This window comes from Oncorhynchus mykiss, chromosome 13 (assembly GCF_013265735.2).
Source record: "Oncorhynchus mykiss isolate Arlee chromosome 13, USDA_OmykA_1.1, whole genome shotgun sequence".
Lineage (NCBI taxonomy): Eukaryota > Metazoa > Chordata > Actinopteri > Salmoniformes > Salmonidae > Oncorhynchus > Oncorhynchus mykiss.
Genome location: NC_048577.1, coordinates 37,442,602 through 37,458,022, shown reverse-complemented (window position 1 = coordinate 37,458,022; position 15,421 = coordinate 37,442,602). Strand labels below are relative to the sequence as shown.

The window sequence follows — 15,421 nt, the reverse complement described above, 5'->3', positions numbered from 1 at the left end:
TCTCACACATTTTCTCCCCCATCTACACACACAACCCATAATGACAAATGTTTTTAGATATTTTTGCTAATTTCTTGAAAATGGAATACATAAATATCTCATTTACATAAGCATGAACACCCCTGAGTCAATGGACCTTTGGCAGCAATTACAGCATTTTTCTTTAAAAAAAATGTAGTCAAGCTCTGTCAAATTGGTTGTTGATCATTGCTTGACAACCATTTTCAGGTCTTGCCATAGATTTTCAAGTAGATTTAAGTCAAAATTGTTTTCCAATTTTACTTTAGTGCCTTATTGCAAACAGGATGCATGTTTTGGAATATTGAGTTAGTATTGTGGAGTAACTACAATGTTGTTGATCCATCCTCAGTTTCCTCCTATCACAGCCATTCAACGCTGTAACTATTTGAAAGTCACCATCGGTCTCATGGTGAAATCACCATGGAGAGGAGAGATGCCTGTATTTGTGTAGTGACTGGGTGTATTGATACACCATCCAAAGTGTAATTAATAACTTTACCATGCTCAAAGGGATATTCAATGTCTGCTTTCTTTTACCCATCTACCAATATGTGCCTTCTTTGTAAAGCATTGGAAAATTTCCCTGGTCTTTGTGGTTGAAATGTTTGAAATTCACTGCTTGGCTGAGGGACCTTACAGATACTTGTACGTGTGGGGTTCAGAGATGATGAGGTAGTCCTTCAGAAATCGTGTAAACCCTATTATTGCACACAGAGTGAGTCCATGCAACTTATTATGTCACTTGTTAAGCACATTTGTACTTATTTAGGCATGCCATAACAAAGGGGTTGAATACTTAAGACATTTCAGCATTTAATTTTTCATTCATTTGTAGACATTTCCAAAAACATCATCCTACATTATGCGGTATCGTGTGTAGTCCAGTGACAAAAACAAATCTAAATTTAATACATTTTACATTCAGGTTGTAACACAACATAATGTGGAAAAAGTCAAGGGGTGTGAATACTTTCTGAAGGCACTGTGTCTGACCATGAAGCAGAGGTTAGGGGCAAACAGAGCCATGTATTTATTCTAAATATATAGCTCTGGGGGGCAACTATACCAACACCTAGTAGTGTCTGTGATTGTGATGTGGCCCTCAATTGAATAAGTGCACTTACAAGACTAGATACTCACATATTTCCTTTTCTCTTTCAACAGCTTGTTGCTAGAGTGTGCAGATGGGCCTGTCCTGTGTGAGTAAGTTGGTCTCCGGTGTGCCCGTGCATGTGTGATTGCTGGACTGCCTAAGTGTGACTGGTCAAAAAATGTACTACGGACCCTGTAATGAAGAAAATGTATATTTGGAAACAGGAATGGCCATGAATGTAGAGTTGAGTGACTGACTAGTATTCACCTGGCAAGAATGTGTTAGCTTACTGTCATTGGAATTGATTGCTGAAAAATGACATTGTACACAATGTGGAGGGCCCATGAAGACAATATGCCCTCTGCTGGCGATAAAAAAAAAAAAGCGTAAATCTCCATATATCTTCCTCTTTATGCAAGACATGTAGCATCCCAAAAAAGAGAGTCCACATGGCTTTACAAATAGATTTCTATAAGGATACGATATTCAGGTGAGGTCGGTTTGTCTACCACCCCTACAGCAGAAACATAAATAACACTTGGACAAATGTAGCAGATAAAATCGAATCAAATCAAATTGTTTTAGTCACATGCGCCGAATACAACAGGTGTAGTAGACCTTACAGTGAAATGCTTACATACAAGTCTATAACCAACAATGCAGTTTTAAAAATGAATAAATTGGCAAAATGTATTTATATTGACAATTCTGTGAACTGTCTTGTGCAAATTTTAAATTGACACAATAGCTGTTAGCAAAGAGGTCTGCTAGAGATGACGTGCAGGAGCTTGCAGGGATTTGTAGTCTTGCATGATGTCCACTTTGATGCTAATTACCATTTTCAAGTCTGAGAGTAAATAGAATATATTGATACATTCACCTTGTCCGAGAGATTTAGAGGCTATCAAAACGTCACGCCAGGGTACGCCTACACAAAACACAGCTCTTATTTTTAAATGTTTCTAAAATTCCCCGTGGGAAAAGTGTATGGTGGAAAAACAATTGGAACCATTTCCCTGTTTGACCGCTAGGTTTTATGGGTATTATGACACCTCCACTGTCGGGCTCTATTCCCAGTCATAGAACATGTATAGCCAAAACTCTATTCTGACTAAACCATGTGGTATGATATTTGAAATGACAGATTTGATTAAATGAATTACGCAAGTGACTGGAGCTTTAAACTTTGCACTTAATCTGTGCCGGTTTGTGCCATTGTGTGCATGTTTGGCTCCTTCCCCTGCCTCCCCTCTGGAAGTCCCTACCATGGGGGCGGGGTCTGCCAGGCTCTGCCCAACCACTAGGGGTGGAGACAGGGGCTTGTGGTTGTTATACCCTCAGGCTGGGCAGGGGAAGGGGGTGGAGCCCCAGGAGCAGGGTGGCGGGTGGGGTGGGGTATAGTGGGGGCCGGGTGTAGGAAAGGAAAAGTTTGACTGGGTGGTATCACAGGGAGTCCCGTCATTTGAGTCAGGGCACACATGCCTCAGCAGTGAGAGGCTCCACTCCCGTTGGTTGGCCAGCATCCCAGGGTAGACGCAAAGACAGAGAGAGAGAGAGAGAGAGACTGAGAGGACTGAGAATAAGAGAAAAAGGAGGAAAAGAAAGACAGCAAGAAGACAAGTAGACTAGAAAGTGGGAAGAGGAAAAGCTCCAAAGAAGTGGAAGAGTAAGTGTCCCTTCATAGAAAAGAAAAGTATTTGGATTTGACTTTTGGTCAGGGTGGCCCCTTAAAGTTTGTTCTCCCGGTAGTCTATTTTTATCCTTAGTGAGCGTGAGAGCTGAGCGGTGTGTGTTTGGACTTGACAGCCATGGCGGATCCAGCAGGCTTGCAGCAGGAGCGAGTTGCTCTGACCGAGGTGTCTGACGACGAGGAGGTGTCCCTGGTAGCCGCAGCGGTCCAGCCCGCCACCGACAGCGATGAAGACGACATTTCAGAAGAAGTGGACCTGGTGCTGGCCACGGGCTCGGGCACCAAGAGTGAGGCGCAGATCAACGGGGTCATGGTGCTGACCCTGCTCGACAAGATCATCGGGGTGGTGGACCAGATCCAGCAGACCCAGAACGGGCTGGAGGCCAGACAGCAGGACATGGAGAAGTCTGTTTCTTGCATCCAGGGAGAGCTGGCCAAGCTGTCCAAGAGCCACACTGACACGGCCAACACCGTCAACAAGATGCTGGGCAAGGTGCGCAAGGTCAGCGTCAACGTGAAGACGGTCCGCACCAACCTGGAGAAGCAGGCGGGCCAGATCAAGAAGTTGGAGAGCAACGAGAACGAGCTGCTCAAGAGACGGCACTTCAAGGTTCTCATCTACCAGGTGAGAGTGGGAAACGGAGGGGTGTGTGGTCATACATGTTTACAAACAGGCTCTGAGGACAGGCTGAATACAGGTGTGCTATCTGTATTTGACCAGTTTGCTACAGCATGAAAGTAATCCTGCTGGAACAGGAAATGTGAAATAGTAAATGGATTAGAATTCATGGACATTTTTGGAGGGGTTGATACATTTTTAGTTAGGATAAATCAAGTCTGACATGTTTTAAGTGGAAATGACAAACTTTAGAAGCCTTTTTAAACCTTGAATACCATACAATTGTCATTTCCTGCTACGCAGGAAAATTCTCTGCGGCAACAGAGGGATAAAATGAAGGTAGCATATACATGTATGTAGTTTAGTAATGCTTATCCATAAAAGTTATTAGAAAGTGTTAGCAGTGTATCAGTGTTTGAGTGGATCAAAAGATGGATACACAGCCACTTGTGTATGGTAGATTGTAGCAGTGGATTGCGGTAGGCTGCTTCAGATGTGAGGTGGAGAAACCTTGTACAAGACCACTAGATTCCACCACAGGGTTGGGTGAATTCTCCATGATGCATGGGAAAATCATGAGCTGGTGCGAAATACACTCTGAACTTTATTATAGCGTTACAGCAACTGTTTTAACGTTCTCTCACTAGAGTGAGTGGCTCCTCACTCAAGGATGAGTTTACCCTAAACTGGTACTGCTCTAGCTGGTATACTTGGTCAAAGCTATTCGGCCTCAGGCTTTCCATGTCCAGTGAGTTATTTAGGACCAGGGAGGTATTTAGACCAGTGAGTTACTTAGACCAGGGAGGTATTTAGACCAGTGAGTTATTTAGACCAATGGGGTATTTAAACCAGTGACTTATTTAGACCAATGAGGTATTTAGACCAGTGAGGTATTTAGACCAGTGAGTTATTTAGACCTGTGAGTTACTTAGACCTGTGAGGTATTTAGACCTGTGAGTTATTTAGACCAGTGAGTTACTTAGACCAGTGAGTTACTTAGACCAGTGAGGTATTTAGACCAGTGAGTTACTTAGACCAATGAGGTATTTAGACCAGTGAGGTATTTAGACCAGTGAGTTATTTAGATCAGTGAGTTATTTAGACCAGTGAGGTATCTAGACCAGTGATTTATTTAGACCAATGAGGTATTTAGACCAGTGAGGTATTTAGACCAGTGAGTTATTTAGACCAGTGAGGTATTTAGACCAGTGAGGTATTTAGACCAGTGAGGTATTTAGACCAGTGAGTTATTTAGACCAGTGAGGTATTTAGACCAGTGAGGTATCTAGACCAGTGAGTTATTTAGACCAGTGAGTTACTTAGACCAGTGAGGTATTTTGACCAGTGAGATATTTAGAACAGTGAGGTATTTAGACCAGTGAGATACTTAGACCAGTGTTTTTCAGCTTAGGACCTTGAGGACCCCCTAACCGTACACATTTTTGCTGTAGGCACGGACAAAAACACCTGATTCAACTCATTAGAGGGCTTGATGATTAGTTGACAAGTTGAATCAGGTGTGCTTGTCCGGAGGCAACAATACAAATGTGTAAGGGGGTACTCGAGGACTGGAGTGGAGAAACACTGATTTAGACTACAGGAGAGGAAGCTAATTCTTGAGAGCCGAATGCTGATGCGATGGTGTAATTTATCATTTGAGATGTGTGTGTAACGTATACTTTCTTGTAAAACATAATGTCAAAGATTTCAACATTGGAGTTACGTGCATGTATCCCAACTTAGGATTCAGCCCTTTCTGAAAAACTCTGAACACTGTCTATCAACAGGAAATCATATTGCACAGATTGGCTATCTATGTTAAGTGTGTTAGTTAGTAGTGAAACTCATCTTAGCCCCACTGGACACACACTGGTTGAATCAACATTGTTTCCACATAATTTCAATGAAATTACGTTGAACCAACGTGGAATACATGTTGAATTGACGTCTGCACGGTGCTGTAGTTTGCATGAAGAATGATACATGGAGTGAGTTCATTGACCTTTCCCGGACCATAGTGTCTTATGGTTGACAAATGCGGCTAATGCTATATAAAGCCAGACCTGTGGGCCGAAATCATAATATGACACCATAAACACAGTAGTACCGGTGGTCCACATGTGATTAAACCAACGCCCGACCTATGACGACTGATTGTGACAGATAGTTGAAAGCCTCAACTCAGTGTAAGATGAAGACGTAATTTTAGTCCTGAAGCGGTGCCATGCTGTCTATTCATCATGGCCTAACTGGCTGGAAAACCCACAATAACGCTGTGTGAATATAGAACTGTGGAAAGAGTCAACTCTACTCTACTATAAGTAGTTGTAGCCTCCAACTATATGCTCTTCGCAAGGCTAACCAAGCTGCTATCAAAGCGTTTCTTTTAATTCCGTGTATTTTTGTACTCACTTTCTGCATTACCATTGATTTCCAGAGTTACAATTTATTTGTTTACAGTATGCGCTTGGGGGTATTTGTCTTCTCTTTACTTGAGCGTATACAGTGAGTGAAGATACAGTACATATATTGTTTCATGCTCAAATAATAACTTGCTTATGCCCTGGCATGTATTCCTACATTCCTCCCTTACATGTACAGTTGAAGTCGGAAGTTTACATACACTTAGGTTGGAATCATTAAAACTTGTTTTTCAACCACTCCACAAATTTCTTGTTAACAAACTATAGTTTTGGCAAGTCGGTTAGGACATCTACTTTGTGCATGACACAAGTCATTTTTCCAACAATTGTTTACAGACATATTATTTCACTTACAATTCACTGTATCACAATTCCAGTGGGTCAGAAGTTTACATACACTAAGTTGACTGTGCCTTTAAAAAGCTTGGAAAATTCCAGAAAATGATGTCATGGCTTTAGAAGCTTCTGATAGGCTAATTGACATAATTTCAGTCAATTGTAGGGGGACCTGTGGATATGTTTCAAGGCCTACCTTCAAACTCAGTGCCTCTTTGCTTGACATCATGGGAAAATCAAAAGAAATCAGCCAAGACCTCAGGAAAAAAATAGTTGACCTCCACAAGTCTGGTTCATCCTTGGGTGAAGTTTCCAAACACCTGAAGGTACCACGTTCATCTGTACAAACAATAGTATGCAAGTATAAACACCATGGGACCACGCAGCCGCCATACAGCTCAGGTAGGAGACGTGTTCTGTCTCCTAGAGATGAACCTACTTTGGTGTGAAAAGTGCAAATCAATCCCAGAACAGCAAAGGACCTTGTGAAGATGCTGGAGAAAACAGGTACAAAAGTATCTATATCCACAGTAAAACAAGTCCTATATTGACATAACCTGAAAGGCCGCCCAGCAAGGAAGAAGGCACTGCTCCAAAACCGCCATTAAAAAAAGCCAGACTACAGTTTGCAACTGCACATGGGGACAAAGATCCTACTTTTTGGAGAAATGTCCTCTGGTCTTATGAAATATAAATAGAACTGTTTGGCCATAATGACCATTGTTATGTTTGGAGGAAAAAGGGGAGGCTTGCAAACTGAAGAACACCATCCCAACTGTGAAGCACTGGGGTGGCAGCATCATGATGTGGAGGTGCTTTGCTGCAGGAGGGACTGGTGCACTTCACAAAATCGATGGCAACATGAGGAAGGACAATTACGTGGATATATTGAAGCAACATCTCAAGACATCAGTCAGGAAGTTAAAAGCTTGGTTGCAAATGGGTCTTCCAAATGGACAATGACTCCAAGCATACTCCAAGTTGTAGCAAAATGGCTTAAGGACAACAAAGTCAAGGTATTGGAGTGGCCATCAAAGCCCTGACCTCAATCCTATAGAAAATTTGTGGGCAGAACTGAAAAAGCGTGTGCTTATTGTGGGAAGCTTGTGGAAGGCTACCCGAAACGTTTGACCCAAGTTAAACAATTTAAAGGTAATGCTACCAAATACCAATTGAGTGTGTGTAAACGTCTGACCCACTGGGAATGTGATGAAAGAAATACATGCTGAAAGAAATAATTATCTTGTAACGTTCGTCGTTAAGGGTAGGCGTGATTGAAGTTCATCATATTTTATTAAAAATGTGAACCAGCCCCCAAAAAAAACAATACAATGAACGAAACGCTTCATCGTGCAAAATACATGCAACCAAACAAAGACAAGATCCAACAACTGAAGGTGGGGAAAAAGGGCTGCTTAAGTATGATCCCCAATCAGAGACAACGATAGACAGCTGCCTCTGATTGAGAACCATACTAGGCCAACAAAGAAAAAGAGAACCATAGATATACAAAAACTAGAGTACCCACCCTAATCACACCCTGACCTAACCAAAATATAGAGAATAAACAGGTATCTCCAATGTCAGGGCGTTACATCTCTCTACTATTATTCTGACATTTCACATTCTTAAAATAAAGTGGTGATCCTACCTGACCTAAGCCCGGGATCTTTTACTAGGATTAAATGTCAGGAATTGTGAAAAATGTTTACATGTATTTGTCTAAGGTGTATGTAAACTTTCTACTTCAACTGGATGACTGTCTCTTTGTATTGCCTTCTCCATAGCAACAAGCGGGGGTACCTTTCCCCTGTGTCTCAATACAGAGTAGCCTAATTACATAGTACCAGGCTGTATACCTCCCAGTCACACCACTCCAGTGTACATACATAATGTCCTAGTCAAGCAGAGGGATTCCGTTATGATGAGTGAGGGAAAGGGAAGGGAGTCTGAACAGTCCCTCTCTCTGTGGCAGCCTGCTACTCCATGGGCTGGTGTTTTTTTAGCCTTGCGTGCTGCAATGTCTGTCTAATGGCTTGCAGCTGGCAGCCTCATGACAGGGCGAGACTTTTGGTAGTTTGCAACCTGGCTGGGGGCAAGTTCTGTGATGTCTTGTCTCCTATTCAGACCTGGGTACAAATACATGTGCCTTTGAGTATCTGGTATTTAAAATACTTTTTTTTGTGTATTTGAGTATTTTCCGATACACCGCCCAAAACGAGTACTTTTATTTGAGTATTTTAATGGTTATTTGTAAAAATAATAATAATAATAATAATAATTTTAAAAAATGATTAAATAATTGTATTTCACAGCGTTTTCAAATATCTGTGTTAATTGCATGGGAGTGTTTTTCAGTGAGTGTTTTTCAGTATTTCAAATACTTTCCAAGTACATTTCCAAATGCATAAAAATATTACATTTCTTGTCTTTTCAATTAAAATATATCTGAATACTTACTTTGAATGTATGTGAAAGTAATTGAGATATTTTAAATACACTCATACTATTTTCAAATATCTGTGTTAATTGCATGGGAGTGTTTTTCAGTGAGTGTTTTTCAGTGTTTCAAATACTTTCCAAGTACATTTCCAAATGCATAAAAATATTTACATTTCTTGTCTTTTCAATTAAAATATATCTGAATACTTACTTTGAATGTATGTAAAAGTAATTGAGATATTTTAAATTGTATTTGAACCCAGTTCTGCTCTTATTAGCTGGCATGATTACAGTACAGTATATCAACCAGAGGAGAAGAAAGCAGAGGAAGGACCTATTTGGAAAATCTATTTTTTTTATCTTTAGAAATGCCTATAGAGCAGGTCAATATAATGCCTTATAAAACATTGACAGATGTTCACATGGTCTGCCTTTTCTGAACATAATTAACTAGAAGAGAATTAAAGGTGTGTCAATATTAAAGGTGCGTCAATATCTGGTTGCTGGCTGTTGGAGGCCATCTTGATCAGTTTATTCTAGAGTGTCTGCATTGGCTTGCGGTCTTGTTTTCAGATCCCCTTCCTGGAATGTCCACTGTGGCACTAGGTTACACTATTGGTTACACTATTGGCATTTAGCAGGAACCCAATCGGAGACGGCCGGTCTTAATAAATTACCTCAGTAAAGGAGGGCCCCCCTGCTGTTTGACACACTGCTCCTATCGCTCAGTCCCGGATTCTGTCTGAGGCATTCTGACTTCTTTTACAATCTGTGTGCGTGGGAGCAACCTAATGTGAAGTGAAAAGTATTACAACACTTTTTGGTTTCTCTGTTTACTGATGCCTTGTCATTCCCCCAAATTCATGCTTCATCAAGTTCCAACAAAGGCATGGATGGAGCTGAAAATTCCTATCACATTTAGTTCCTCATCCTCTCCATCACCTGTGCTTTGCCATTCAAGACAACTAATACTTACCATTGAACTGTGACTGTGTTAACCTTGACTCCCATATTACTCTATGAACTTTGACCCCTATGTTACTGAATGTACTTTCTGACTTTCAGAATGGTGACTGACTGAATGCCACTGCTGTTACTGTCTGAACTGTCAACTGTGACTCCACTCCACACCACTGTTACTGTCTGAACTGTCAACTGTGACTCCACTCCACACCACTGTTACTGTCTGAACTGTCAACTGTGACTCCACACCACTGCAACTGTCTGAACTGTGACTCTACCAGTAGTCAGTCGTATGAACTGTGGCCTTCATGTTGCCGTAGTCCTACACGGTTCAGTCCCAGCTCTATTTATTGCCAGCAACTGCACGGTGTCGCGTTAAATGATATTGGAGGAGCTTGGCCAGAGTGTCAGCATGGTGAATCAACACTGGCTCTGAGTCAGGTTTCACCTCTTTCCACTGTCTCTGTGGCAAACGCTCTTAGCTCGTTGGTGTGTGTGTGTGTGTGTGTGTGTGTGTGTGTGTGTGTGTGTGTGTGTGAGAGAGAGTGAGAGGTCAAGCAGGGAAGATTCCCATCCTCTATGCATCAATTGCTTGGGTAGGAACATGCCCAGTGCTCACAGGACCCTGCAACTAAGCCCAGTTGGGGCGAGGTCATGGCGGATAGCCTTGACTCCCTCCCCTCACTGTCCGACAACGTAGTGTTGGGGGAAGTTGAGTTAGGGAATGATGAGGATGACGATGGGATTCATCTCACGGAGATCCTCGAGATTACGACCACGTTCTCCCACCCTCTCAGGTCAGCTGACCTGATGGCCCGAGAGCAGTTGAGCTGCCCCCCCTCCAATGGAGTTTGGGCTCCTTCATACAGTATCTGCAAGCGGGCTCAGGGCCCGTCAAGGGAACTATACGACAGAAAGAGACGCCAGTCACATACAGCCCCAATAAAGGAATTGCTCCCTGCGGTACCAGCTTGCCTCAGGGAAGCTAAGGTCTTGTGGGAAAAAACCCTCACTAGCAGGATTTTTGCTAAGGGTACCCCAAGCCTGGCTCACCACACCAGCCCCATGTGCTGTGTTATTAACAATACCAGCGCCTCACTGCCTCTGTTTTTCAGAAAACTAACATGGTCTTGGCCCAAGCATTTAGAGCTCTCAACGGGACCTCTTTACTGTTGAGTAATATCCGGCTGAGTTACTGGTGGAGGTGAGGAAGAAACTGAACTTGAACTTGGAGACCCTAGACCCAGATTGGGAGGAGATCTGTATGATTACTGACCATAGCATCCGTGCTTCCGGTAGTGTCAGCCAAGGATGTGGTTGTACCATGAGCCTAGTGGTGGTGGGAGAAATGACACTTTGGCTGAGAATATCCAGCTTAACAGGCAAAAAAAAAGTGGACCCCCGGGATGCCCGAGCGACACCAATCCTTTCCCTCCTCATCTTCGAGCCCCCTGATGACCAGTGATTTTTACAGTCGGCAGTTACAATCCTGCTTATGACTAGTACTGGCAGCTATCGTCATGCAGGGCTTTTTTTTAAATGTGTTTATTTAACCTGGTAAATTGACTGAAAACACATTCTCATTTACAGCAATGAATAGTTACAGGGGAGAGGGAGGGGGATGAATGAGCCAATTGTAAGCTGGGGATGATTAGATGGCCATGATGGTCAGATGGGAATTTAGCCAGGGCACCAGGGTTAACACTCTTACAATAAGTGCCATGGGTGCCAATAAGTGCCCACAGAGAGTCAGGACACCTGTTTAATGTCCCATCCAAAATACAGCACCCAACACAGGGAAATGTCACCAATCACTGGGGAATTTTAGACCAGAGGAAAGGGTGCCTCCTACTGGCCCTCCAACACCATCTGGCCTCCCATCCAGGGACTGACCAGGACCAACCCTGCTTAGCTTCAGAAGGGTGGTAGGGTGGTACGCAGGGTGGTACACAGTTGGCTAAGCGTAACATAGCAGTTATCCATCCTCACTTGGAGAGAGAGGCCTAGCCAGTGAGAGAGAAGAAAAAAACAGGCCTGCCAGCTACTTATGCACGCTCTATGTTTTTACAGTTGGTGCGTTTGTGTCGTGGAGCAGTTGTGTGACTATATCATTGCGTTTCCCCTGCTCGCGAGAGTGTGAGGAAGACAATTATGCTTGAGAATAACCAGATGGGGGAGACTGGCTCCTTTTATGGTCTCTCACCACATTCTCCACTCTACCCGTCTGTCCCCAACAGACGCATCTGATAGGTACTTTCGAGAGAGTAGGCGGTCCTAGCAAACCCCACATGTGATACGTCTCATGTCCATTATCAGAGAACTGGGGTTAGGGGGGGGGGGGGGGGGGGGGGGTTACAGTACGAGTTACTGTAAGTCAGAGGATTAGCTGAGTATGTTTGCATAGGTGGATGCACTCGGGATCCACTGCGAGTGTGTTTTCCATTTGTGCATGTTCCCGTGTTCCATGTTCTGTTTGTGCATGTTCCCGTGTTCCATGTTCCGTTTGTGCATGTTCCATGTTCCGTTCGTGCGTATTCCGTGTTTGCGTGTGTGAGCTTGTGCTGGCGTCAACCACAGCTGTTCTTCTCTCGTGGGAGTGCTCTCTGAGAATAGCCACATCCTTTCATGTGGCTAGAATCAGGGAAACACTCTGACAGTGATGCTTTATAATTAAACCTGGATCGACAGGAGAACACGCGATCCCCTTGCAACAGCAGGGTGTGGCCATACTATTGGACACCGGCACCCAAAGATATACCCAAAGACATATCTCCCATTTGTTATAGAAGAGAAAATCATAACAAATCACATAAATGGCCTCGCCCATGTGGTGCATAACCTATGCTATAACCTATTTAGGTTTTTCCCTGGAGAGAAACACATACCACTCAAACACTCTGTCCTTGTGAGAGAGTGTGAGGAGGAGTGTGAGGAGGAGAGTGCGAGGGAGGAAGAGTCTCTGAGGGTCCCAGAGTCCCAGCAACAGCTGACAGTGTTGTGGCAGGCCTAGGGCAAAGCTACATCTCATCGGCCCTCTCTCAACTACAAATGTCCCTTGACCCATCTTCTATCATCCTCTCTCCTCCTCCTCCCCTCCTCCAGGGATGCTTCAGAGGTGTCTGTGGACCAAGGCCTCCCGCCCATCTGATCATTGCATTGAGGGTGTGGTACGGGCTGTCAGTCCACTCATTCATCTGTTATTGAAAACTCAGGATCTGTGTGTCTATGATGGACGAGCCTCTTCAGCATCCCTGTACTGCTCTGGCATGGAGTCAGGGGACAGTGACAGTCCTGTCTCTGACTCTATCACAGGGGACATCCAACTTCTCAGTTACAGCTTGTCTCCCTCAGTCTCTGTCCCCAACCCCAGGCAAACCTGGCTGCACTTCAGAACCAATTACCTCAAGCTTGTGACCTCTCTATGGTCCAGTCAGACTCACTGTGATCACTGTGGGGGAACCGGGGAGGGGTGTGATAATGGCGTACAGTAGGGTGGAGAGAGAGAGGAACGAAGAGATAGACAGCAGCACCAAATTAGTACGATGATTCATCCCCTTGGATTCTCCCACTTTACCTCACTCACTCTCTGTCTCTCACCGCCCTCTGGGTCAACCTCTCCTGTCATCCATACTCCTACACCCCCCCCCCCCCACCCCCCACCCCCCCCCCCCCCCCCCACCCCACCCCCCCCACCCCCACCCCCCCCCCCCCACCCCACCCTCCGGTACCTGCAGCTTGTGGAGAGATGTCTGGCAGGCTCTACATTTCACTGTTGCATGTCAGCTCTTCTGTAGAACACTGGCCGAGAGATTCAATACTAGGGTGCATGAGTGTTTGTGTGTGTGCAAAGTCAGTTCACTGCCCCTCTCCCTCACTGTTCACATTTCTGAATGACACACTGGCACGGTGTTATGTTCTATGTTTAGTGCAAATTCAGAAGTTGTATTATATCGGTTTTGGTAAGCCATTCATGTACAGTTTATTTGAAGTGTATCCCTTCATGCCCTTTCACCTTAATTCCACTCACTTGATTGTTATTTCTGTTCTAAGATGTCTGCCTGAGTATTCAGGGGATCCTAAAAGTTGTATGGACAGATCCGAAGGAAGACCACAGCCATAACATGGCAGGAAAAAGGGGAAAGCCCCGCGCTTTGGCAAGGAGATCCTACATTCTTGTAGGTTTGCGTCAAATAAAATGTTCCTCTTCTTTCCTCCGATGTGTTTAGTTTCCTTGAACATCCTGAGTCCACTCCAAACCACAGGCTCTTTCTGTTGGCTCTCCCTCCCATCATCACCATCTTTATCATGGCCCAGGATCAGACGGGAACAGCCTGGGGCCAGCTAGCTACATGGACTGTATCTATTGGCACAGTGCAGCAGTCTGTGGTCCTCTACTGATTATCTCCCTCTTCTCTCATATCTGTTCTGGCTTTAGGAAGAGTTCAGCCAAGAGCACTGAGCTGTCATTAATTTTGTTTTTCTTTCCTTTTTATACTTGGGAAAGATCAAAAAGCGCTGTGAAAGGTGCACTTGCATAGGTTTCACATCACAGGATCAGCTTGAAAGGATTCTCTCTGCCTTTGATCTAACTTGTGTAAAAGGATTGTGTATTATTTTAACAATGTGGTTCCACTCTTGACAAAAGGGGCGTACGCCTTCCCTTGTTATGGTTCTTCGTGCTTTTTGTCCTGTAACTTCATGTTTCAAGATCACAGAATAGTTATTTTCAGGTCTTTATATTCTCTTGTCACAATATTCATAGAATTGATGTCCTAAAGAATGCAGCGTATGCCTGATTTCAAATCAACCCCTGGCCCCTAACACAAGACACGGATATAGAAACAGATATACCAGACATGACTGGATAGGTTTAATCATTTAGCTCCACCTATTAACTCAGAGAGCTTGGTAGACTTTCAGCCATATTGCTTACACAGTTGTGTCAGATCGAGGAGGGCTTTGCCGGGGTCTGGTCTGGTGGTAGTGCAGCGTGCCGCTAAAACCCGACTACATATGCCCCCCAGCGGTGGTTCTATCCACCTCTCTTCTGTCTTTCTTTACACCCCTCTCTACCATTAGAGTCCCCAACTAGATTCTGAGTGGATGATCTGGGGGACGGAACATAATTATAATCATTTGTAGACTGCAAATTGACAGAATGAAGCCCAAACAGATGGGCCACCTGTTGAAGACCCCTGCTCCACCCTATCACACCCAGTCAGCCCCAACAAATACTAATTGGTAAAAGCTATTCTCCTTCTAATCATTTCTTTACAAAGATCAATGGGTTCATGAAGGTTGACAGATCTGTCTCATAGCTAGTATCTGGGTGTCATGGCTGTGTGAAGGCTTGATAAGGGATTGGCTGATAGACAGTGTTACTCTTGCGTACAGGGTTTTATATCACTGCATTGTTAACAATGTGCATGGTTCACGCTGGGCTCATTTTGATGCTGTTGGGGGCGAGAGGTGGGGTCCTGTTGGGAAACAGCATCACTTGTTGTGTCGTCTGACTCGCAGACCCACAAGACTGTTGTTTCCTGCTACCCATTAGCTAATTCAGCTCACATCCTGTCAATGAGTGCATGTGCGTGTACTTTTGTGCGTGTGTATGGGTCAAAGCCTACTCTTGCACTTGAGGACCGAATTATTAAGGGGACCAGGCGAAGTCACTGTGAGCTGCACTTATTAAGAGATACAAACATGAACTACTCGTATGACCCAGACGTCTGCACGGGTCTCAACCACCCACTGCCCTCTTGGCTTACAGAGCTCGCTCCCACAACAGAAGACGATGATTTGCCAGGCAAGCTAAAGGTCAGGGCACCTGTCCA

General features: G+C 44.1%; 1 protein-coding gene across 2 annotated transcripts in view; it reads left to right on the top strand.

The window, feature by feature from the left end:
- The first annotated feature begins 2,543 nt into the window (after positions 1–2,543).
- LOC110486263 (caveolae-associated protein 1) overlaps positions 2,544–15,421 on the top strand; it is a 28,816-nt gene continuing 15,938 nt past the window's right edge. The window contains exons 1-2 of one of the 2 annotated variants that reach the window (XM_021557717.2): positions 2,544–2,780; positions 2,921–3,429. In XM_021557717.2, coding sequence (XP_021413392.1) covers positions 2,923–3,429 — 507 coding nt within the window. In that variant the 5' untranslated portion in view covers positions 2,544–2,780; positions 2,921–2,922. Of the gene's footprint in view, positions 2,781–2,863; positions 3,430–15,421 lie in introns of both variants that reach the window. The other variant, XM_021557716.2, reaches the window with a different exon arrangement.